The sequence below is a fragment of the Oryx dammah genome, unplaced genomic scaffold, assembly GCF_014754425.2.
Source record: "Oryx dammah isolate SB20612 unplaced genomic scaffold, SCBI_Odam_1.1 HiC_scaffold_25, whole genome shotgun sequence".
Lineage (NCBI taxonomy): Eukaryota > Metazoa > Chordata > Mammalia > Artiodactyla > Bovidae > Oryx > Oryx dammah.
The window spans coordinates 10,637,019-10,661,549 of record NW_024070209.1 but is presented as its reverse complement, the minus strand read 5'-3'; the positions used below and the strand labels follow the sequence as shown (position 1 = coordinate 10,661,549).

Genomic DNA, 24,531 nt, shown 5'->3' with positions numbered 1-24,531 from the left:
TGTATTTTGCCCCAAAAACTAATCAAGAAAGGAGCAGCACCATGGGAAGAATATTTTCTCTTCCTGCACTCCTCTTCTCCCTCCCTCTTCTCCTTTTCTGTCTGTCTCTGTCTCAGATTATTTGCTACCCACTCCCTGCCCTTGGTCAAGTCTGCTATTTCACAAGTATTTACTGAATTTTTGGCATCTACAATCCCTGGTTAAGGTCAAATGGGATTTATGTACCCCACAAAGATGATTCCTGCCCATCAGGGTCACAATGCCTAAAGAAGGAGACAGACAAATACATATAAAACAAAGATTTGAACAGAAACAGAAGCCTTCACAAAATACTATGGGAGAATAACAGATAATTGTAACAGCTACCATTGATTGAATGCTTATAATATGCTGGGCACTGGGTTAAGAGCTTTACATGGATTTTCTCATTTCATCCTTACCACAGCCCTATGAAGCAGGTGCTAGTATCATTCTCATTTCATAGCTAGTTTACTAGTTAACTAGATTGCCCAGCTAGTTATTGGCAGAACTAAGTCTTTACTCCTGCCAGCATGCCTTTTGCTCTTACCTCCTGGCCAGGTCCCATTCTTAATGCTCCTGAACAGAGCCCACCTGGTCTTTGCAGACACACCTATATGGAAACAGTGGAGTCCAGTTAAAGCATTACAGAACTCAAGGTCAGATATTTCTCCTCCACCATCCCCTCACTTGCCCTCTGGGGTTGTGGTAGAGAGGCATATTTTCAAAAACAAAATCCCTAGAGGATTTTTGTCTTCTAAAGGGTTTCCCAGAAGTAGATCCTGGAATGAGGACTCACGTGCAAGTGATTTATCAGAGAAGTGCTTTCGCTGGAAACCAGTGAGTGAGGAGAGAGGCAGGACAGAAGAGGATGACTTCAGCCCAGTCTCCAGGGAGCCCTGGAGTATAAACCTCACTGCAGGCAAGGAGCCACAGCCACATATCAGTGATTGGTGATGGCACTTCCTAGGGGACAAAAAGTCCCAGACTTTCCTCCAGTAGGTTAAGGGCTGTCTTGCAAAGAAGAGCCACAGGCACAGGCTATTGGGAGAGAAAGCACAGGGAAGACGGGTTATGTATGCCCAGGCACACAGACCCTTCCCACTGTGCAGGGGACAGAGGAGTCTCCACATGGGGCAAGAAAGGAAGGCTGACCCGTCCTTCCTCCTTTTCCCTGATCTGATCTTACCCCACTTCAGTAAGTGCTGTCCTAGACTTCTGCAAGGGAAGTCGAGTTATGTGCTGGTAGAAGGGAGAGCATGGATCGGTTACAGTGGTTTGAGGAGTGTGTAAATCCAACGGGAAATCAACTAAACAGAAATAACATCCTAGGACCTGAGGGCCAAGCTGAAGGCAGCCATTACTTGTTATGTAATACCTATTGGTTGGTAACCATGTTGCAGGCATTGTATTAAATGCTGCACATGGATTATCTTTCTTAACCCTCACCCTCAGCTGTCTGAATACAAGAGCCCACACTCTTAACTGTTCCCTATATGCCTCCTTTTATGACTAGGTCTATCAGTGTTCGTTCAGGCAAGCAGAGCCACCATGCCCATTATGGGGATAAGGGAGTTATTATAGGAATGAGACTGCCCCAACGTGGGACAAGCTAGGGAAGTGAAGGTCTGGAGGGAAATGAGGGGCAATCAGGAATGAGTCGCTAGGCCTCAAGGACTAGCTGGGAATCTATCTCTGGGCACAGCTGTCTGTCATAGTGTCTGATGACAAAGTCTCCTGAGTTGCTGAGGCTCCCATCCTGCTTTCTAAATCTCACACCTGGTCTTCTTTTGATCAACTCAAACTCAAAGCCCTGTTAGGAAGGGAGTTTTGGGAGCATACTTCCCAGCTTAACCAGATTGAGTTAGCACAATCCAGTACATTAGAATATCTTTGATGTAGATAAGAATATAACTGACCAGACATCAAGGCGCAGAAGAAGGTCAGGTCACATTTGTGTATGTTTATCTCCCCATTTTTAGTGGCTGCATAGCACATTGGTAGTACAGATCAGTTTACTTGTCACAGCAGCATTTACAAATATTTGAAAGTGGTAATTCCTTCAGAGCTCTAAGGACTAAGCAGAGTGTCTAGTATATGGTAGATGCTGAGCCAATACTGGATGAAGGAATGGATGCTGAATGACTGCAGTCCTCCTGGAGCAACATCAGCTTTTACTCATAAACTTCAGCAGATGTCTGACAACCCCCAGGAGCAGAAAACGACCTCATTCTTCCAAGCAAATGGGACATAATTCTGTGCACCAACTGCTTTCTGGCCCAAACCTGTTTACCACTTCCAGGAAGAACCGATCACCACCTTTTTTTCTCCCTTGCTCCTGACGATCCCTTTAATCACCCTTCTTCCTCATGCACTCTGGGGTGGGTCTCCAACACACCCATTTGTTTCTTGAGCCCTTACTTTTTGACCATAGCTGGGCCAATCAGAGTCTCTCTTTTGGAAGTTTGGAATTAGGATTAAGAAAGGTATTGAATTTTTCTGCATGGTATAACATAATAAACAAGCATGAAGAAATACAGAGGAATAGAAGGATCATCAATAATTGAGGAATAACTAACAGGCAAAAGACATTTAAGCGTCTTACTTTACGTTATACATCCCCCCAATTTAAAAGCTTTTGGAAGCAAGGAACAGAGTGAGAGGAAATATTCACAATGGATTCATATCCAGAATATACAAAAAACAGTAACAATAAGTAAAAGAGAGATAGCCAATAGAAAACGGGCACAGGACTTGAATAGGTCCTTCACAACAGAGGTTACTGAAATGGCTGATAAACATACAAAAAAAAATGTTCCATTTCATTAATCATCAGGAAAAGGCAGATTCATACTGCAAGACACCATTACACAGCAGAACGAATAAAATGGAAAAAGCTGACAATACCAATTGTTGGCAAGAACGTGGAACTATAAGAGCGCTGACTCACTGATGGTGGCACTCTTGATAGGTACAATCAAACACCGTGGAACTGTATACTCTTTTGGAATATCTACTAAAGCTCAGCACACATATAACCTCTCATGCAGCAGTTCTACTTGTAGGCATATGCCCAAGACAAATGAGTTCTTGACTTTACCAAAGACATACTCAAGAATATTCATAGCAATGATATGTACTATAGCTTTAATCTAGGAACTTTCAAATGCCCATCAAGGGTAGAATGGATAAATTAAATTCAAGGTGGTATAATAACATAATGGAGCATCACACAACAACAAGAATAAATGAACTACAGCTATGTCTATAACATACATAAGCCTCACAGACTTTATGTTGAATGAAAGAACAACTTACTACATGATTTCATTTACATAAAGAATGGGCAAAGCTAATGTCTGCCGTTAGAAGTCAGCCTATTGGTTAACTTTGGGGGTAGTAACTGGCATGGGAAATGAATTCTGGGGATGCTGGTAATGCTTTATTTCTTGCTCCAAATCTGGGTAACAGGGTGTGCTTAGTTTGTGAGCATTTCATAAAACTGTATACTTATAACACATGCTCTTGTCTTCACAACATATTCTGCCTCACTAAAAAGTTGTTTTAAATGACTCTTAGGGGAATTCTCTGGTGATCCAGTGGTTAAAACTCTGCACTTCCACTGTTGAGGTACAGGGGGGAAGTGGGTTCAATCCCTGGTTGGGGAACTAAGATCTTACATGCACGAGGTGCAGACAGACATCTTATTTTAAAAATAGGTAAATAAATTAGTTAAATTATTTTTAGGAGCTCTAACTTTTAGGAACAGATTAATTGCCTATCCATACCTAAACCTGCCAGTAACTCTGGTAGTTAACCTTCACAGTCACCCTGAGGGCAAAGAGACAAACAAAGCCATAGGATGGTGAGAGCATCTCAAATTTTTTTGGATGAATATTTTCCCAAGTCAGAGTTTACATAGATAAAGAAACAGAAGTAATTTTTCTACAGAGAAATGACTGTGGCGGAGGGAGTGGGGGAATGGGACAGATTTTAGCTGCTCCAATATCCTTTAGCATCTACCCAGGTCACCCTAAATAAATTTAGAATCTATTTTTTAATGTGTGGGTGTGTATGTGTATGTGCTCAGTTTTGTCCAACTCTTTGTGACCCCATGGACTATAGCCCACCAGCCTTCCCTGTTCATGGGATTCCCCAGGAAAAAATACTGGAGTGGGTTGCCATCTCCTTCTCCAGGGATTGAACCTATATCTAAATATACGAATGTCACTTCAGCCATCCCATATAAACATCAATATAGGAAAAAGATCTTGTGCCTGCTTTGCAAATAGTTGTCCTGAGACTGGCAGGAAGGCGGCAGGGCACAATCATTAAAAGAATGGCACAATTAACAAGAACAGGAGATCACAAAAACAGGTTAGAAACTCCTAGGCCCAAGATGGCAGAAGATTTGACTTCCAGTAGATGAACCTCATTATATGCTCATTGTAATACATTAGCATCTAAATGACACCCACAGGCACCATGACAGTTTTGAGGCTGAACATAAATGGGCAAAAAGTGGGTGGTGCTCCAATTTCTGGAAATCCTTGCCCCTTCTCCAAGATGTTAGAATATTCCACCCACTCCTTAGCCTATGAAATTACCCAGCCCACACCTTGGTGCTCTTGCCTTCTGAGACAGCCCATACACTATGGAGCCTATATCTTCCTAAATACACCTGCTTTCACTTTACTATGGCTAGCTCTTGAATTCTTCCTGCAAGAAGCCAAGGACTCTCACTTTGCAGCCTGTCCCTGGGATTCAGTCATGTTTCTGCTCTTTTTGACCCCATGGACTGTAGCCCACCGGGTCCCCTGGTCCATGGAATTTTCCAGGCAAAAATACTGGAGTGGGTTGCCATTTGCTACTCCAGGGGATCTTCCCCACCCAGGGATCGAAACCAGCTTTCTGTTAGTCTTCTGCAATGGCAGGTTGATTCTTTACCACTGAACCACTTGGGAAGCCCTCCACCCTCTTCACCCTTATGGAATTTTTGCTTACTACTCAAATCAACTGATTGAACTTTAAACTTATTCAAGAGACAAGACAAGAGGTGGAGTGTAACTGACACACTAACTTGCTAATTTATTCAATAAGATGCCAGCATTGCGGCGGAAGTTATACAGAATGTGAAGTTAACGTGTGTAAATCATCAGACCATCATTTTCCTACTTAAAACTGTCCAATTTCTCCCCACGTTAGAAAAGCCAAAAAACAAACGCTTGGGGAAAAAACTCGTTTAAAATTACAATTATTTTTATTTGTCTTTAGTTACGAAATTTATTCTAAAGTGAGACAAATATGCAAAGGTGATGAATTGTTGACTTAAGGGCAGTTTCTAAATGTTGCTTTTCCAGTGAACACAAACAGACGAGCGAATAAAACAGCAGCAACTCCAACTTTCAGTACACTCTCCAGCACCCCACACTAGAAGTCTTCCTTGCAACACTTTCCTACAAATATCGCGAGAACAGAGAGGTTTTTTTCCACCCCCCCCCTTTGGCCCCTCCCTTCGAGCCAGCTCAACCCCACCTACTTCCCGCCTGACGTCAAAGGTGCGCCGGAGTGTCTGAACAGCAGTATCGGGGGCGGAAGTGCTCTCGACGGAAGTGATCGCTGCGTGAATCGTGGGTGGGATGACCGCTTGCCGGCTCTATCTAAGGTTGCTGCGCGCATCCTCGAAGTTCATGGCTCAGCGCTTACTCGAGGGTGTGCCCCCTTCCAGGGGTCTACACGCGGGGCGTGGTCCCCGAAGGCTCTCCATCGAAGGCAACATTGGTAAGGGCCAGAAAGTAGTTGCCAGGCTTCGGCCTCCGCAGAGCAGGTTCCTGAGAGGCTAGGAAAGGGAGTTGGGCCCAGAACCCCTTCCTTTTCGATCTGATGCGGCCAGGCTGCTTGTTCTCAGCTCCCAGACCTTTCCCCACTCAAGGTGCGCTCTGTGCCTTTGCCTCTTGGATTTTTCAGACGTCAGGCCTTCGTACTCTCCCACAGGGATACGTTTACTGAGGCATAAAAGCCACGCAATCTGTTAATGGGACAAGAGCTAGCTTGTTTTGGTAGATCAAAATGGAAGCGACAAAGAGAAGGTGCAATTTCTTTGTTCTCCTAAGATGACGTTGCTAGATTGAGGGGAGGGAAAAAAGGACGTCCATTTAAAATAGCATTTCAGATAACTAATATTTTAGTGTGTGTCCCATGCGGTATTTGGAACATACCCCCCCCCCCCCAGCCAATATAAAATTCAAATTTAACTGAGTGTCCTTATTTTATCTGGCAACCCTACCCTAAGTTCATAAGCCCCAGTCATTCAGATATCACTTTCACTATTTTTGCCATGTCTCTGCTGGTCCCACTATAGTTTCTTAACATTTTTCTTAGAAGAGCTCACTTTTTAAACTTAAAAACGTGTGTTAAATTAAAAATAACTGTTATAAGAGTGAATAGAGGTCCAGTACCTTAAATAAAAAAAATTTTTAAATAAAATGAAAGCAAAATATTCAATTAGTTACTGTTAGTTACTAATGTTGCTAAAGTCTGACTTGAGGATTTTACCTGTAGGGTGCTGAGCCCTAAAAAAGGATTAGGAAGTTTTAAGTATTGAAGACTTTTAGCAGCAAACTGACAATTTCTCAGTCTGTTCATTCAGCAAACAGCCCTTTGAGCAACTTCCATATGTCAGCACTGCTGTTGGCCCTGAGGATACAGTAGTGAACAGAACAAGTAAAAATCTCTGCTCTTATGGGACTCTGGTAGAGAGAGATACACAATAAACAACATAAATAAATAGTATGTTTGATATTTTTAAAAGTGTGATGGAGGAAATACAGGATTGAGAAATTGAAGGAAGTTGCAATTTTAAGTTGAGTTGTCAAGGCAGGCCTCACTGAGAAGGTGATAATTTGAGCAAAAGCCTGAAGAAGATGAGGGAGTGAACCATGTGGATAATGTGGAGAAGAATCTTCCAGGCAGGGGATCCAGTGCAGAGGCCCTGAGGTGGGAAGTCTGTTCAGGGAACAAGATGAAAGCTGCTGTGGCTGGAGTGGAGTGAGGCAGAGGGGCAGATGAGGGAGATGAGGTCAGAAGGTAAGGGGTGGCTAGATTGTATAGGCCTTGTAGTCCATTATGGAATTTTACTCTGACTGAGATGAGAAACTGTTGGAAGATTTGAGCAGTCAAGTGACTTGATTTGACTAAGATTATAAAAAGATCACTCTGGCTGATATGTTGAAAATAGAAGGTGTCAGGAAGTTGCTGCAATGATGAGTTATGGTGTGTAGGACCAGGATGTTAACAGTGGAGGTGGTGAGAAGTGATTCGATTCTAATTTCATTTAGGGTAGGGCACACAGGAATTGGTAACAGGAAATTGTGGAGTATAACATAAAAGGGGTCAGTGATGACTCGCATCATTCTGGCTTGAGCAACTTGAAAGATGGAGTTCCAATTCTCTTAGATAGAGAAAAGTGGGAATAACAGTCTGGGGACAGAAGGGTGATTTCAAGTTTTTGGTTTTAGGCATGTTAGATTTTTATATGCTTATTAGATATCTAAGTAGGGCTGTTGAATAGTCAGTTGGATATATGAGTCTAGAGTTGAGAGTCTCCCTGGATTGTAGTTATACATATAGATGGTATTTAAAGCCAGGAGCCTATGTATGTTGTTAGAGAGGACCATGTCCTGGGCATGCAAATGTTAAGAGAGATTGAGACAATGGGAAGGAATCAGCAAAAGAGACAAAGAAGGAATGACCACTGAGATGAGAGGAAAGCCAGAAACATGATATACTGGAAACTAAGTGAAGAAGGTGTCCGGGAAAGAAATGATCAACTGTATAATGCTGTTTGAATAATGGAACTCTTTGGTGAACTTGAACGATTTATAGGAGTGGGGGCATGAAAGTCTGATTATAGAGGTTCAAGGAGAATGGGAGGTGAGGAATTGGAAACAGTGGGTTAAGATCACTGTTTGCAGTTTTCCTTGAAAGGAGAGATGTAGAGTAATAGCTGAAATGGGACAAGGGTTTGAGAGAGTTAGATTTTTTTTTTCTTTTTGTAAGAGGAATTAGATCATATTTATAAGCTGGTAGAAAGGGAGAAAATTGGTGAAACAGGAGAGAGAATAGACTTGCCAGAGTGATTTTAGTAAGCAGGAAGGAATTGAATCTCTTGCCCAAGTTAAGAAAGATTGGCTTTAGCTAGGAGCAGTTTATCCCTAATAAACAGGGAGAATAGCAACATAAATGATTACTGACTTGAGTAGGTGCAGTGGGAACTTGGGGAACATCTTCTGGTTGTGTCAGTTTCTCAGTAGAATAGGAAGAAAGATGAGCTGAGTGTGAGGAGAGAGGAAAGACATGAAATAGTCCAGCAAGTGAGCAGGAGAAATGTAGAACTGCTGGGCGGCATTAGGACCCGTTTGGACTCAGCGGTCTTGACTTTTAAGTGAGACCAGTCACCACAGATGTGTGTTGTCCTCCAGCTAAATCAGAAACATTGAAGGGAATGAGAGGGGCTACCTGCCTCATGTTGTTTTCTAAAAAAAGATTTTCTGTGCTATGCTTGGGGAAACATGCCGCTAAAGGAAACTTTGTCCCCAGAGCCCAGAGAGGTACAGAGTACTTCACAAAATAAGTGGTTTGGACAGATGATCAAGTGAAATTTGAAGTGCCTATCCCAGTTTTCCTGCCTTTTGCTTCTCCTTATCCTTTCCAGATTTCTGTGCCGCCTCCTTGCTTTCTCCTGCAGCTAAAGCTCAGTGTGTGCCTGCTGTGGAGGTAGGCTCAGATGTGGTCCAGGCCTTCTGTAAGGAACTCATGGCTAAGTGGGAGGAGCGGACTTCTAAGCATAGTTTCTATACCAAATGATGAGTGCTATGTTCGGACATGGAGACTTGGAATCTCTGGGGTAGGAATTCCTCCCCCAGAGGAAAGAGTGTTCCAGGCACAGGAAGTAATATTTGCCAACACAGAGCCTCAGGAGACATGCAGTTTTAATATCAAGCTTGTGCCGGGAGTTTGAAGGGCCTGTGAGAGGATAGCAGAACAAGAATGTGGAAGGGTAGGATTTGCCAGATGCTGGACAGCGAGGAGTTTCTCACGTAGGCTGTGGGAAGCTACTGAAGACTTAAAGCTAGCCAGATTAATTTTTAAAAGGAAGTGGACTAGAATGAATAAATAAAAATAATACTTCATAAAGTGGGCATTTTGTATGTCTTATTTGCTGCAGTACCCATCATGCCTTGCGTCCAGTTTGTTGAATGAATGTTGGAGTAGACTAGGTATTGTGGCCATTGTAGTTGTTGGAGGGAGGGAAGATGCAGGCCTCAACAGAGAGAATGGTGGACATCATCGGACATCACGATGGTTTGAGAAAGATTTTGGAAGTGGAATTGACAGGACCTGGTGGCCACTTGGAGGTGAGAGATAAGGAACCTTAATTTAGACACTGACTGAAAACTGAGGATGGGAATGAAGGAAAAAGTAGTCTGAGGATGTAAGAGTGATATTTAGAGGAGGTGCCTCTGAGACGAGAGATAGATGTTCTGAGGTAGATTAGAGTAAGTGCCTGAAGTGCATAGACAGATTGGAGCTGCAATCCCAGACATGGAAGTTGTTGACTTGTCAGGGTAGTTGTTGAAGTCTTAGAAGTGAATGCAGTTGCCCAAAGGAAGTGTGACTAATGCGAAGTGGACTGGGGGATCTTAATCTGGCTCTTTCTAGTTTTATCTCCCATTATATTAGTCTCCATCACCCCCACATGGTGATGACTCTCCCCAGACAGAATTGGGCACTGCCTCCTCGGTGTGCTCACATAACATTTTGTACCCACAACTTCTGCAGCACTTGAGTTCTGTTGAGATTGTTGACACCCTCGGTACTTTCCCTGGATTAGCCACAGAGTGTCTTGTTCATCGTTGTGTCACCAGCATCTAACCCATGTGTGGCCAATGGTACTCAGCCAGTGTTTGCTAGATGCTTGAATCCTGGGCTGTGATAGCCATGTGCAAGTTAGTCACTGGTATCCACACAGGAAATACAATAAACTGCTTTTACAATCAAACAGTTACCTTGTTCTCTAGCCACAGGTGACATTCTCCACCCCCCCCCCAAAAAAATCAGAGTATCCATTCAGGAAACCTGAACAGGGGAAGGTGAAGTCCCAGCTGGAGTTAGATGGGTTTAGAGGGACTTGTTTTGCTGCTCTAAATCTTGTTAATCTGATCCTGCAGGTACACACAGTAGCACAGAAGGAAAATGGATCAGTGAAGCAGCAAGTGGCATCTAGCGTGAGTTGTGAGCCATATGTTATGATTAAAAGTCAAAGCTTGGGATCTAGAATCCCTTAAAATCTAAAAAATAAAATACCTAGCCTATCTTTTTTATATAAGTGTATCCATCACTAAAGTGTACACTTCCAAAGTCAGTTATTTTGTGTTTACAAACCTAAATTGAATAGATTGCTGTAGGAACTATTGTTAGTGAGTCATCTCAGAGTAGTCTCATTTTTTTTTTTTTTTTTCCATCTTCGTTTTCAAAGACCCAACAGAGAACAAGAAACCTCCCTTTTGCCATTTAGAGGCTTTTATGTAAAGCAGTGGAGAGCCTTCCTAATAACATGTCCTCCAGCATTCAAAATTAGTGATTTAACATCACTAGTGTCATCTTTTATTTTCCTTAAGTGTAAACATTTGGGCAAGATTCCTAGGGAAAAAAGGAATCTTTGTATATTGGATACAATGTTAGGAATAAATTGGATTCTCTGTTTTTGTGATTTACATCATTCCATCCATCCATCTCATTCTTAGCACCTGGCCAGATACTCAGGATGCAAAGGAAGTAAGGTTAGTCCCTGTCTTCAAAAGGTGAGTTCTCAGTCTAGCTGGAGAGACTGATGAGTCAACAAATAATTACACTGTGATGCCTTTTAAACCAGAACAGGCAGTAATTAACTATGCCCAGGGATAAAGTGGAGCTGGAGAGAGTTCAAGGAGACCTCACTGAGAAGGAGACAGTGGAAGGATGAATCAGCTGGTGGGCAGAGCTGGGGAGGACATTCCGGATCAGCGAGGGTCTTGTGCTGAATGCAGAAGCTTAACTTACACTTTGGAAGTTGTGAGGAATGTCTTTTTTTCTTTTTTTTGACAACGATTTTTTTTTTCTTCTCCTGAAAAGAAGATGAATGTAATCAGGGCTGAAATATATCAAGTTTCTTTTAAGTCAGCTGATGATTTTTTTCCCCAGAATGCTTTTAGGCTCAGAGCCTGTCTGATCGTGGGTACTTAGTCTCAATATTAGTTCCTTGAGGGCAGCATCTCAGCTTACTTCATTTTAGTTATAGTACCTGCCGTTAGTGGCTACTCAGTAAATATCTGTTGGTTGAATGAATGAATATAGCATCAGATATAGTTCCTGAAATAAGGGCTTTAAAATTTCTTTGGAAGAATTTTTTTGCTTAAAGATAGGCAGTTTTATATTTACTGCTTTTGCTTGCTTCTTGGTAAAGGATTTTGTATATTGTTCAGAAGAAAATGCCTAGAGATGATGGTATGTTTAAGAGGCTCCCATGAACTACGGCTATATTTAAAATGATAAATCATTATGAGTGTTACATCAAGATACTATCTTAACTACTAGGTTTTAGTATAATGTAGCTGTAACAGTCATTGTATTGCTAGTTTATAGAAAAACTTGAGGGAGGAAAAAAAAAAAACATGATTTAGGAAAAGATGAATGTTAACAACAGAACTGTTTGATCCATCCTGTGGAATGACAATACTGGTGCTAATAAAAGTCAACTTGTTGATGTAATGTGCTCTAATAACAAGGTACCTCCCACCCTTTCTCAAGTCATGGCATGCATAATAAAGTACAGCGATAGCCAAGGCCCTAAGGGAAGGTTTAATGCTGCTTATGAGGTGAAACCTCCCAAATTTCATGATATTAGAAGTATACTGAAAAAGAACAGTTAATTATGATAAGTCTGAGATAATGATATCAGAAGACACTGGTGCTCAGCACAGAGACCAGACAAGGGGAGGCCTTTTTCAGCTGGCCCAGTGTTATTCTGAAGAAGAGAATGTCTGGACACAGATGTTCTGGTCACTAGAAGGAAACCAGTGTAGCAATGGAAAACCAGACAGCACCATTCTTCTGAAACCCCTGGGAATATTTTAAAACCTAAGTCTTAAAAAAATAAAAAACTTAAAAGGAAAAAACTGTTATGGTCAAGTATCATAACCCCCCCAAAAGTATTATAAATACATAATTTTGAATTATTTTAAAAAATAATTATTCTGTATCAGTGGGTGGTGCTTGGCACAGCTGAGCTCCATTGGAGTGCAGTTCTGTGGTCATTCTATGGTAAATTACCCAGGCTCTCAGCCCTACAGTGACATGGATGGCAAAGTTCCTAGGACTGTCCATCAGCATTCAGTTATTCTTTGCTGAAAGTCTAGCTTCTCATTTTTAGAGTGGCTTTCCAAAATTTTTGGAATGGGGAGTGGTGTGCAAGTTGGGGGTGTTGCACTGGTGTGATTGTTCCAGTAATTGGGACTGTATATTTCCCATTACATCTCATTTATTGGCATTCTGGGTTTTGTGTGTTTAAATAGCACAAGTCTCAGAGTACTGACTGCCCTTGGATGAACTAATAGTGGCTGATCTCAGAGGTGAAGTTGGCACGCCCTACCCCTCAGGGCCCTTCCTTTCCATCTGCAATTGTTCCTTGGGTAGTTGTTTTTAACTTTTAAAAATTTAATTCTAACAACCATTTTAACCCACCCATGTAAGAAATCAGTTACCTTCATCTTTTCATGTGAATTAAAATAGTTTTTCAGCCCATAGCCAGGAACCATGTTTTAGCCTTAATCAAAAACCTGCAATCTAAATATTGACCATCTCTGCCAAATATTTTCAACTAGGGGCAATTCAGGGCAGGCAGATGTCTGATAATAGAAAATTCAGCCAGTTTGTAGTTCCTGCGACCCTGTTGGGCACTCCATGACAAGCCCAGAAGGTCTTATTTGGTAGTCTGGGATGTGGTTTTGGAACCTATATTTTTTAAAAACCACCTCTGTTGATTGTGATCAGATTGTTCTGGATACAATCTGAAATATAAGTCTACATCACACTCACTTGGGGCATACTTTAAAAATGTGGCTTCCCAGGGATCCAACCTCAGAGATTCAGATCCTGTTAGGAAACCAAAATTGAGACCCATGAAAAATCAAACCAATTAAATGCTAAATGTATCAGAGGCAGTTAATAAATATTTGTTTGAGTCAACTGCCCAACATGGTAGGAATTTGGTGTGAGCTAGATATGTCCTGAACTTTGTGGAAGAGGTGGGCCTTGGGCATGGTGGGGAAGGGATTTAGACACAGGAGGAGCAGAGCAGGGGAAGGCATTTATTCGCTGAAGTGTGGGAGGGGCAGAGGCGCTCCATGGACGTGGGATTGAGAGATGAGCATGACTGTACAAAATGCACAGATTTCTGTGTGTGTTCTTCACCCCCTGTGTTCAGAGAGGAGTTGGAGCAGTGTGTAATAGATGTCACATATTGGCTGTGTGGGCTCTCCTGCTGAGACATCTCTTTACTCCCAGTCATCAACCATGAATGGCTGATAGAATCAACTGGAAGGATGCCTCCCCTTTCCTTGTCTTGGTTCCATTTGGGTTCCTCCTAAGGGTAGAATTCACTTGAGAAAGATCATCTCTGATAGGGGAGATTGAGCCCCAAGTGCTCAATTGTTTTGGTTCATGTTTTGGTTTTTAACAGATGTGGGTTTCATAGGGAACTGAAATTAATAATCTATGTTTTATTCATTCGGCTGGGCCATTAGTCTGGGCTTTGGTTCCTGCCTTGGAGGAACCCCATCTTCTACTTAGAGAAACAGCATTACAGTGGCAGTGATGGAGTCTTATCCACATTGCCAGGCCAAGCACAAGCACTGGCAGGCCAATCCAGCTTATAGGTGTAAGGTCCTGAAAGGCTGCACACAGGATGTGTATCTAAGCAGAATCTTGAAGACTGAGTAGTAGCTGGTCAGAGGAGGAGAGGAGGCGCTCCAGGAAATGGGAAAGCATATGCGAAGTCACATTTGCAGCAGACCACACGGCCTGATTAAAGTTGCAAGGCGTTTGGTCCAGCAGGAGCTCAGGATGTCTGAAGAAAAGCTGAGGCACAGCAGTCTATGCAGGGGCCAGGTTTTGATATGTCTTATAGGCCATGCTGGGCTTCCCTGGTGGCTCAGACGGTAAAGAATCTGCCTGCAATATAGGAGATCGGGTTCGATCCCTGGATCAGGAAGATCCCCTGGAAAAGAAAGTGGCAACCCACTCCAACCTATTGCCTGGAGAATTCCATGGACAGAGAAGCTTGGTGGGCTGCAGTCCATGGGGTCATAGAGAGGGGCATGACTGAGAAACTTTCGTCGTCACCACCACCATCATACGCCATATGCTAAAGGGTTTGAATTTTGTCATGAAGGGAGTTGGGACCTGTCAGAGGATTTTAAGCAGGGTTATTTTGTGTGGTGTGGCTGCTGCAGTATGAATAATGCATTGAAGAGGGCAAGGCCAGAGTTTGAGAGGCAAGAAATGAGCAGGAAATGGGAATAGAGAGAAGGACAGATGGGGAAATTTTAGAAGGCATCTTCAAAAGCACTTGGTAGCCACTTGAGGTTTGGCAGAGGAGGAAGAAGTTGTGACTGAGTGGATAGTGCTGTTGTGCCCTGAGATTGGGATATGGGAGGAAGCTCAGTTTGGGGGGGAAGATGGTGAGTTCATTTAGCAAATGTCAGTACTTTGAGGTGTTTGTGGGACATTCAAGTGGAAATGTCTGGAGGGCTCTTAGATAGTGAGTCTGGAATTTAGGAAGGTGTGGGCTAGATGTTGGTGTAAATGGGAAAAGAGAACTTAAATGTTGCGGTACTGGGTTAATTTCATCTCCAGAATATTTCTCATAGCAGTCACTACTTTCCACCTCCTTTGCTATTGCTTTGGTTGAAGCTACTGTTACATTCCAACTGGTCTATGTCTACATCAGTCCATTCTTACCTAGCTGGTGGAGTGTCTTTTAAAAATGAGATGGTAACTTGTTATTTTCCTGTTTAAAACTCTTCCTCAATGATTTCCTGTTGCCCTTAGAACAGAATTCAGACTTCTTCGCGTGGTACAAGGCCCCATGTGGCCTGGCCCCGCCCTGCCTGCTGCCCTCTCCACACATATTTTGAGCCATCCTTCGCCCTCTTTGGACCACACTGTCGCTGCAGTGCCTTCTTCAAGGGCACAGATTTCTCGTCTGTCTTCTTGTGCACTGTTCTCTTTTCCTGACCTTTCCCCCAACCCTTGGCCTGGCTGTCCCTCTCCCCTTACCCCACCCATGACCTGACCAGTCCTCGTCTTTCAGGTCTCACCTCAGGTCACATTTTTCAGGGGAACCTTCCTTGATCTTTTGAGCCACATTAGAGTCAACATGCATTTTTCTTGCCTAGCGTTTAACACTGCTGTTGGTTACTCATGTGTTTATTTGGTGTCTGTCTCCCATACAAGCTCTGTGAGGGCAGAATCCATCCTCTGTTTTGTTTACCATTGAACCACCAGTGCCAGACAGTTCTGAGCACATAATAGCACTCCCTGAGTATTGGTTAGATTTGTTGAATGAATGAGAGTCATTGTCTTCATTTTCTACAGAAAAACTTGCAATTTTATACTGTCACAGAATAACTGACTGTGATTCAAGGTTTATAACATATGTAGTTGATTTCATCTACTTTTAAGAGTCTATTCCATTTTTAACTGTTACTAAATATTCCTCTGGGAGGTTGGGGCAATAAAATTACAAATCAAATCTTAGGGGTATTTTTTCCTCCCTGTTACCTGCATTCATCTGGTTAGCACGGCATGATCCATCATCTGTCTGACAATGATGTGGCTGCTGAGTTGGGCATTTGTGGAAGAGTTGAGTAGCAGCCTTCTCCTGTAACCCTGATTTGGGAAGTATCCCAATACATGCTGTTTGCATTGCAGCTGTGGGAAAATCCACCTTTGTGAAGTTACTCACGAAAACTTACCCAGAGTGGCACATAGCTACAGAACCTGTAGCAACATGGCAGAATGTCCAGGCTGCTGGCTCCCAAAAAGTAAGTTTTCAGTTGTGGTGGGTAGTTGGCAGGCTTGGGTTCATAAACTAGTTGTAGTAATCTAATTTGCTCTGAGTAGGTAAAGTAGTCCCTTTTGTTTCTCCTTTTTTAAAATAGCTTCATTTCAGAAAGCAGACCATGTACCTCAGGGAGGGATGACTTGTTTGAATGTGTTTAGTTTGATTTTTGTAGTTTTTACATTTCTGTTTAAGTGATTGCCTCTGTTCTTTCCAGTTTCCCAAAGCATGGCCAGCCATCCTGGCGTTGAAGATTAATTTTGTCATTCCTGCCCTTAAATATTTTATTGAAACTGACCATCAGGAATAGTAGTTAATTACAGTGATTTTAGCTTAGTTTCGAAGTCTTAGAAATTGAAAGGAACCTTAGAGAACATCCTGTCACATTTTGAGTCAATGCAGAAATCATAGCTAGCATTTATAAAGTGCATACTACGTGCCAGGCACTATCCTGTCCCAAACACTGTGCGTTTCACAGATGCCTCGTAGCTGAAGCCCTCCTGTCCAGTATGGTGCTGTGGGAGAGGCCACGGGGTTGGTTTCTCACCAGCCACATCAGTGTGAGTAGGGACCAACCAACTGGACGTGAACCTTAGAAGCAACTGAGTGGCAGCATCTCCTCAGACTCTGTAGTTCCAGGAGCAGTCATGAGTACCCCATTCGTGCTTTTAACAGCCTATTGTTAGAAAGTTCTTGTATGAGCCACGTGGCATACCTGTGACTCTGACTCATTGGTTCAAGTTCTGACTCTTACATCCTTTAACTTTTCCACATGGCAACTCTTTATTCATTTCTAAGGCAGTGATTTCTTGCTTTGTTGCCCCCTCGACTCTTCTCTTTGAAACCAAATACCGTTTTCCTCCAGACTGTTTCTCATGCAGAAGTAACTTTGTGTAGGAGATGCACTCCTGTTTGTTGGTTTTCCACCAGATTTCAGTAAGAGTAGTACTCAGAGCTGAAGAGAACCTCTTGGATGTAGTCTGCTTGGTACAGAATACCATAAACTGGTTCTCCGTGCCCTTTTCTTGTTCTTCCAACTTAGGATCGTGTTACCTTTTTTGGCAGACACTTATACTTATTGAGGATATTTGTTTTAACTGTCTCCATCTATGTATGCGCATGTGTGTGTGTATTTGTGAAATTAACTTTTCTATTTAGTAAATAAATTATCTTTTTCTGAGTATGCCACAGGGCACCTGCTTTGGGAATTTAAAAATACATCCACAGATTTGGTACTATTTCCTTCTTGAAGGAAATAGTATTAATTCTTTTATTCTTAATTCTCCCCTGGAGTGTGATCTGGACTTAGTGACTTGCTTCTAATGAGTACAGTGTAGCAGGATTAATAGTGTGTGACTTTCTGTGGTAGGTGGTAAAAGACATTGTATCTTCCATCTTGTTCTCTCTCTATCACTTTTGGCTCTGGGGCTGCCAACTGCCCTGTGATGCAACATACCTGTCTGTGAAGAGGTCCACGCAGCAAGGAACTGGTCCTGCCAAGAGCCATGTGACTGAATCTTCTTGGAAGCAAATCCTTGAATCCCCAGTCAAGTCTTCAGATGACTGTAGCCTCGGCCAATATCCTGACTGAAATCTCATGGACCCTGAGGCAGGACCACCTGGCTAAGCTGTGTCCCAAATTCCTTTCCTGCAGAAGTGGATTTAATGAATGTCTTTTTTGTTTAAGCCACTAAATTTTGGCATAATTTCACTACTCTCATAATCCCATTGTCTGGAAATAAAACAGTTAACATTTTTGTCCTTTTAAATTTTTTCCTAGAAAGAAGAAACTTTGTATATTAACACACATATAAATGTATGAAACATACACACATTTCATCTTTTAAAAAAATTTTATTTATTTATTTATTTATGGCTGTGCTGGGTCTTCGTTGCTGTGCAGGCTTTTTCTCTAGTTGCAGCAAGCAGGGACTATAGTTGCGGTGCTCAGGCTTCTCTTTGTGGTGGCTTCTCTCGTGGCAGAGCACAAGCTCTAGGTGAGCGGGCCTCATTAGCTGCAGTGAGTGTGCTAAGTTGTAGGTGGCGCATGGGCTTATTTGCTCCAAGGCATGTGAGATCTTGCCGGACCAGGGATCCAACCAGCGTGGCCTGCATTGGCAAGTGGATTCTTCACACTGAGCCACCAGGCATGCCCACCTCTCCTCTTTTAAAACGAGAATGGAGATTGTCACTTGCACGCCACTTGACACACAAGCTCCTCCCCCTTTCACAGTGGCGCCGCTTCAATGGCTGCTGTATACTGTGTAGTGTGGGGAACTCTCATTCACTTGTCCAGCCTTGTTTTGAATGTTTAACTTTTCCAATTTCTGCTTATTTTAAACAGTGTCACAGTGATGAATATTTTTGTACCTATATCTTTTTTTCTTTTTAATGACCTAATTTTGAGGGTAATCTAGAAGTGGTATTTGGATGTCCAAAAATTACATGTTTTGTTGAGACTTTTGTTACATTTTGTAAAACCTTCCTCCAGAAAAGTTTTACTATTTTTCTCATATTTTCAGCAACACAGGGTATTATTTTTTTTATCCTTTCTGACTTGAGAGTGAAGAAAATGAATGGTATGTTATTTTATTTTACATTTATTTGATTACCAATTTGTAAGGGCTCCTCAGACAGCCATTTTGCTTTTTTGCATTTCTTTTTCTTGGGGATGGTCTTGATTCCTGTCTCCTGTACAGTGTTATGAACCTCCGTTCATAGTTCATCAGGCACTCTGTCTATCAGATCTAGTCCCTTAAATCTAATTCTCACTTCTACTGTATAGTCATAAGGGATTTGATTTAGGTCATACCTGAATGGTCTGGTGGTTTTCTCCACTTTCTTCAATTTCAGTCTGAATTTGGCAATAAGGAGTTCATGATCTGAGCCATAGTCAGCTCTTGGTCTTGTTTATGCTGACTGTATGGAGCTTCTCCATCTTTGGCTGCAAAGAATATAATCAATCTGATTTCAGTTTTGACCATCTGGTGATGTCCATGTGTAGAGTCTTCCCTTGTGTTGTTGGAAGAGGGTGTTTGCTATGACCAGTGTGTTCTCTTGGCAGAACTCTATTAGCCTTTGTCCTGCTTCAATCTGTACTCCAAGGCCAAATTTGCCTGTTACTCCATGTATTTCTTGACTTCCTACTTCTGCATTCCAGTACCCTATGATGGAAGGCCATCTTTTTTGAGTGTTAGTTCTAAAAGGTCTTGTAGGTCTTCATAGATCTGTTCAACTTCAGCTTCTTCAGTGTTACTGGTAGGGGCATAGACTTGGATTACTGTGATATTGAATGGTTTGCCTTGGAAACAAACGGAGATCATTCTGTCATTTTTGAGACTGCATCCAAGTACTGCATTTCAGACTCTTTTGTTGACCATGATGGCTACTCCATTTCTTCTAAGGGATTCCTGCTCACAGTAGTAATATAATGGTCATCTGAGTTAAATCCACCTGTTCCAGTCCATTTTAGTTTGCTGATTCCTAGAATGTCAACATTCACTCTTGCCATCTCCTGTTTGACCACTTCCAATTTGCCTTGATTCATGGACCTAACATTCCATGTTCCTATGCAATATTGCTCTTTACAGCATCGAACCTTGCTTCTATCACCAGTCCCATCTACAACTGGGTGTTGTTTTTGCTTTGGCTGCATCTCTTCATCAGAAGACTAAGATCATGGCAGCCAGTCCCATCACTTCATGGCAGATAGATGGGGAAACAGTGGAAACAGTGGCTGACTTTATTTTTCTGGGCTCCAAAATCACTGCAGGTGGTGATTGCAGCCATGAAATTAAAAGACGCTTACTCCTTGGAAGGAAAGTTATGACCAACCTAGACAGCATGTTAAAAAGCAGAGACACCACTTTGCCAGCAAAGGTCCATCTAGTCAAAGCTATGGTTTTTCCAGTGGTCATATATGGATATAAGAGTTGGACTATAAAGAAAGCTGAGTGCCAAAGAATTGATGCTTTTGAACTGTGGTGTTGGAGAAGACTCTTCAGAGTCCCTTGGACTGCAAGGAGATCCAACCAGTCCATCCTAAAGAAGATCAGCCCTGGGTGTTCATTGGTAAGACTGATGTTGAAGCTGAAACTCCAATACTATGGCCACCTGATGTGAAGAGCTGACTCACTGGAAAAGACCCTGATGCTGGGAAAGATTGAGGGCAGGAGGAGAACGAGCCTACAGAGGATGAGATGGTTGGATGGAATCACCGACTCAATGGACATGGGTTTGGTTGGACTCCGGAAGTTGGTGATGGACAGGGAGGCCTGGCGTGCTGCAGTTCATGGGGTTGCAAAGAGTTGGACACGACTGAGTGACTGAACTGAACTAAGTACCAATTAATTGAGCAACTTTTTAATGTTTATTGGATATTTTTTAGTATTTAGTGAACTGCTTGTTCAAACCTCTTGCCATTTCCCCCACTATTGAGATCTTTAGGTTTTTGTAATGGCTTCATAAAAGCTCATTGTCTTGTTAAATCTCTTAACTCTTTGTCATATACTGTCGATTCTTTCCCCAGTTTTGTCATTTTTTTCTTTCCTTTTCTATATGGTATATTTTGCAATATAGTACTTTTAAGTTTTGATGTGGTCAGATCTACATTTTCTTCGTAGTTATTGCCTTTGATGTGAAAGTTTAAAAAAACCTGTTACAAGCCCAAGATGATAAAAACATGCACTTGTTTTTCTTTCTTTTGCTTTTAAGGTCTTACCCTTTATGTGACTTTAAAAGTTACAGGAGTCTAGTTTTCCCCCAGTTGTTACCTGCATTTCCAGTAATAGTCTTGTTGAGTTTATTCCTATTTTGTGGTTATTGTGACTGGGAACTGTTTTTCCATCATCTTTTTCAAACTGGTTATTGCTGTTTTAAAGAAAAGCAGTTGATTGTTGTATATGTCTTGTGTGACTTAATTCTCTCTCTCTCTTTATTTCTGCTTTATTTGCTTGAGGTTTTAGAAAATAATAGTTTTCTCTAAATCCTAATCACTTATAAGGGCTTTCCAATATCCCAACCTCATTTCTGTTTTCTCCTGTTAGAAGTTCCAGAATAATATTAAATAATAGCAGTGATGGGAGTCACCCTTATCTTTTCTGTCTTTAGTGGGACTACCTCTAATGTGTCCTCACTAAGTTCTGCTTGTCATTCATTTCAATAGACTGTGTGGAGGAGGCACCCTTCTGTTACTAAGATCTTAACTGGTTTTATCAGTATCAGATGTTACGTTTTCATCAAAAGCCTTTTTTAGCAGCTAGTGAAATAACCATGGGATTTTTCTTTCTTTTGCTTTTTTCTTAGTGTTAGTCATAGATTTGATAATGATGTCATCCTCACATTCCTAGAATGAACCCTTTTGATCATGGTGTACTGTTGCATTAATTTGCTAATACATTGTTTGGACTTTTGCATGTGTATTTATAAATTTAATTGGTATTACTATTTGGGTATACAGTTTTTGACAGGTTTTAACATTAAGGTTATGAAAATGAATTGAGGAGCTTTGTATCATTTTTAGCATAGAAATTGATTGTCTATTCCTTGAAGGTATGATAGAAATTAGTTTCAAAATTACATGGACTTAGTGTTGTTTGGGGAAAATATTGGACAACTCTTTCTTCCTCAATTATTATTCAGTGTTTTTAGTCACTTTTGATACTTTTTTTTCCAAAGAATTGCCTTTTATTAAGATTTTCAAATTTAATAATGTAAAATTAGTACATGTCTTCTTTTATGCTTTAAATTCTTCTGTATGAGAGTTATTTTATTGTTTGTCTGATGTTGCTTATCTGTGTGAATATTTTGAAAGGAGAATACTTGGTAGGTGATTATTTATTCTTTTTTAAAAGGTACAGTTAATAGATTGTAATTTTTAATTCTCTTGGGGCTTGCATTCTAGTTCATTACTTTTTGCTTTTAAATTTATTTCTCAGAATTTTTGTATTTTTAAAACTCTTTAATAAAGTTAATGATTAATTTGTGTATTTTTCCCTTTTTTTTTGCCTTAATAATACTGTTGGCCCAAAAGGTTCATTAGGTTTTTTTCACCTGTTTTTGGCCAACCCGATAAAAGCATAGAATAAGTTCTGGCCCTATCTTCTAGATTTTGATATATGAGACTGTAACTGAAATTTCTAAAAAAATATGTAATTGTAGTTTTAACTTATTTTTTGCCTAAGAATTATTTTTAGTGTTTTATATATTCTGAGTAGATTTTGTATGTTTATTATTTTGTTAATTCTAGTTTTATTTTGTTATGATCAGTGTGGCTTATACAGTTTCTCACTGGGGAAGCTTACTGAGGTTTTCTTCATGGCCTGTGTATGGTCAGTTTTCATAAGTTTGCCATGGACTTTTAAGAAGAGTATGTATTTCCTGTAAATTCTATGTAGTTTGATGTGACATATTTTATCCATTCTAAGATGCCATTGATTATGAGACATCAATTTAGTGACGCTCCTAAGGAATAATTAAAATGTCTGTTATGTTTAGTAAGCATTGTACTATGTATCCCAGTTTCCGATATGTGAAAAAAATGATTTAGAGTCTAATCCTCTGAGTTCTCTACTGTTTTTTTTTTTTTTATTAAATTCTAAGAGAAGTGTACTAAAGTTTTGTGCTTTTATTATGTTTTGCCCATTTCTCCTTGTATTTTAAAAAATATTTATTTACTTATTTTTTATTTTTAAAATAAAATAAATGGGTCTTTGGTGCTGCACACTGGCCTCCTCTAGCTGCGGCGAGCAGCGGGGAGGCCCCTTTCTCGCTCCAATGCGTGGTCTTCCTCTTGTGGGGGCTTCACTTGTGTAAAGCACAGGCTCTCGCACTCAGGCCTCAGTAGCTTCGGTGCGGGGGCTCAGTAGCTGTGGCTCCGCAGCTCCAGAGCACAGGCTTAGTTGCTCTGAGGCATGTGGGGTCATCCTGGACCAGGGATTGAGTCCACGTTTCCTGCATTGACAGGCAGATTCTTCCCCACTGGATCACCAGGGAAGTCGCTAATGCTTTTTTTCTTAACACAGCTTTGCCACATCTGCTTGCTTTTTATTTGCACCTACTTGATGGATTTTTCTGCCCCTTTGTTTTCAACTAATCTGTGTCATCTTGTTTTGGTGTTTCACTTATGAACAGGATTTTTAGCTTTTACACATTTTGAGGGTCTGCTTCCCATTCCTGGGAATTTTTCTCTTTGATCATGATTATATTTAACTTCTTCCTGCCACCTTATTCTTGTGCTTTCATCTCCTTTTTTTCCCCTTTTTTCTGTATTTAAATATTTCTTTCATCTTTCTCCCCTTCATTCCTGTGGAAATTTTTACTATTTTTACTCTGCTAGTGGAAACATTTAAACTAAAAATATACATGTTAAATATATATATATATGTTTAAGATTCACAGGTACAGAAAACAAATTTGTGGTTACCAAAGAGGAGAGGGAAGGGGGAGGAACAAATCAGGAATGTAGGATTAACAGATACAAACTACTATATATTAAATAGACAAAGCAACAAGAATATACTATACAATACAGGGAACTATAGCCATTTATGTTGTAATAAGCTATAGTGGAGTATGATCTGCAAAAATACAGAATCACTGTGTTGTACACCTGAAGCTAATATAATATTGTACATCAACTATACTTCAATAAAAACTATATATATTCATGTTTAAACCTATTTATCAATATTAATGGCATCTCCATGAAAGAAAAAAATAAAATTTACTACTTTTTTATTACTTTATTCTCAAGACTCTACCACCCAAGCATAGAAATCTGTAATTTTATAGTTCTAGAATGTTTGTCTATAGTGAAATTTTTCTCTCTCTGTCTCTCTCTCTCTTCTTTTCTGGCCAGGCTGTACAGCTTGTGAGATCTTAGTTTCCTAATCAGGGATTGAACTTGGACCCCAGCAGTAAAATCACCAAGTCCTAACCCCTGGACCGCCAGGGAATTCCTGGAAATTTCTCTTTAACTATAGAAATTGGCAGTAAACTTCTTAACCACATTAATAATAATTTATACTTAACTCTCTTCTGCTGGTCATTCACTGAACACTGTTTTCTTATTGCCACTTCTTCCCATTTCTTGATTCTTTGATTCATTTTTCAATTGGTTGAAGTTTATTTTAGAGGATTTTGTGTTTTTTTTTTTAGAATGTAGGTGGTATTAATATAGTCACTGAGTGATTGCTTATCTTAAAATGTCTTTAATTTCTGTTGTGGTGGTGTTCAGTTGCTTAGTCATGTCTGACTCTTTGTGACCCCACAGACTGCAGCACACCAGGCCTCCCTGTCCTTCACCATCTCCTGGAGCCTGCTCAGACTCATGTCCATTGAGTTGGTGATGCTGT

The 24,531-nt window shown here is 40.9% G+C and overlaps 1 protein-coding gene across 7 annotated transcripts in view; it reads left to right on the top strand.

The window, feature by feature from the left end:
* Positions 1-5,562: 5,562 nt before the first annotated feature.
* The window catches only part of DGUOK (deoxyguanosine kinase), a 33,661-nt gene continuing 14,692 nt past the window's right edge, over positions 5,563-24,531 (top strand). Inside the window, exons 1-2 of one of the 7 annotated variants that reach the window (XM_040223897.1) lie at positions 5,570-5,799; positions 16,048-16,160. In XM_040223897.1, coding sequence (XP_040079831.1) covers positions 5,658-5,799; positions 16,048-16,160 — 255 coding nt within the window. In that variant the 5' untranslated portion in view covers positions 5,570-5,657. Of the gene's footprint in view, positions 5,800-8,731; positions 8,794-16,047; positions 16,161-24,531 lie in introns of all 7 variants that reach the window. The other 6 variants (XM_040223900.1, XM_040223896.1, XM_040223899.1 and 3 more) reach the window with 6 other exon arrangements.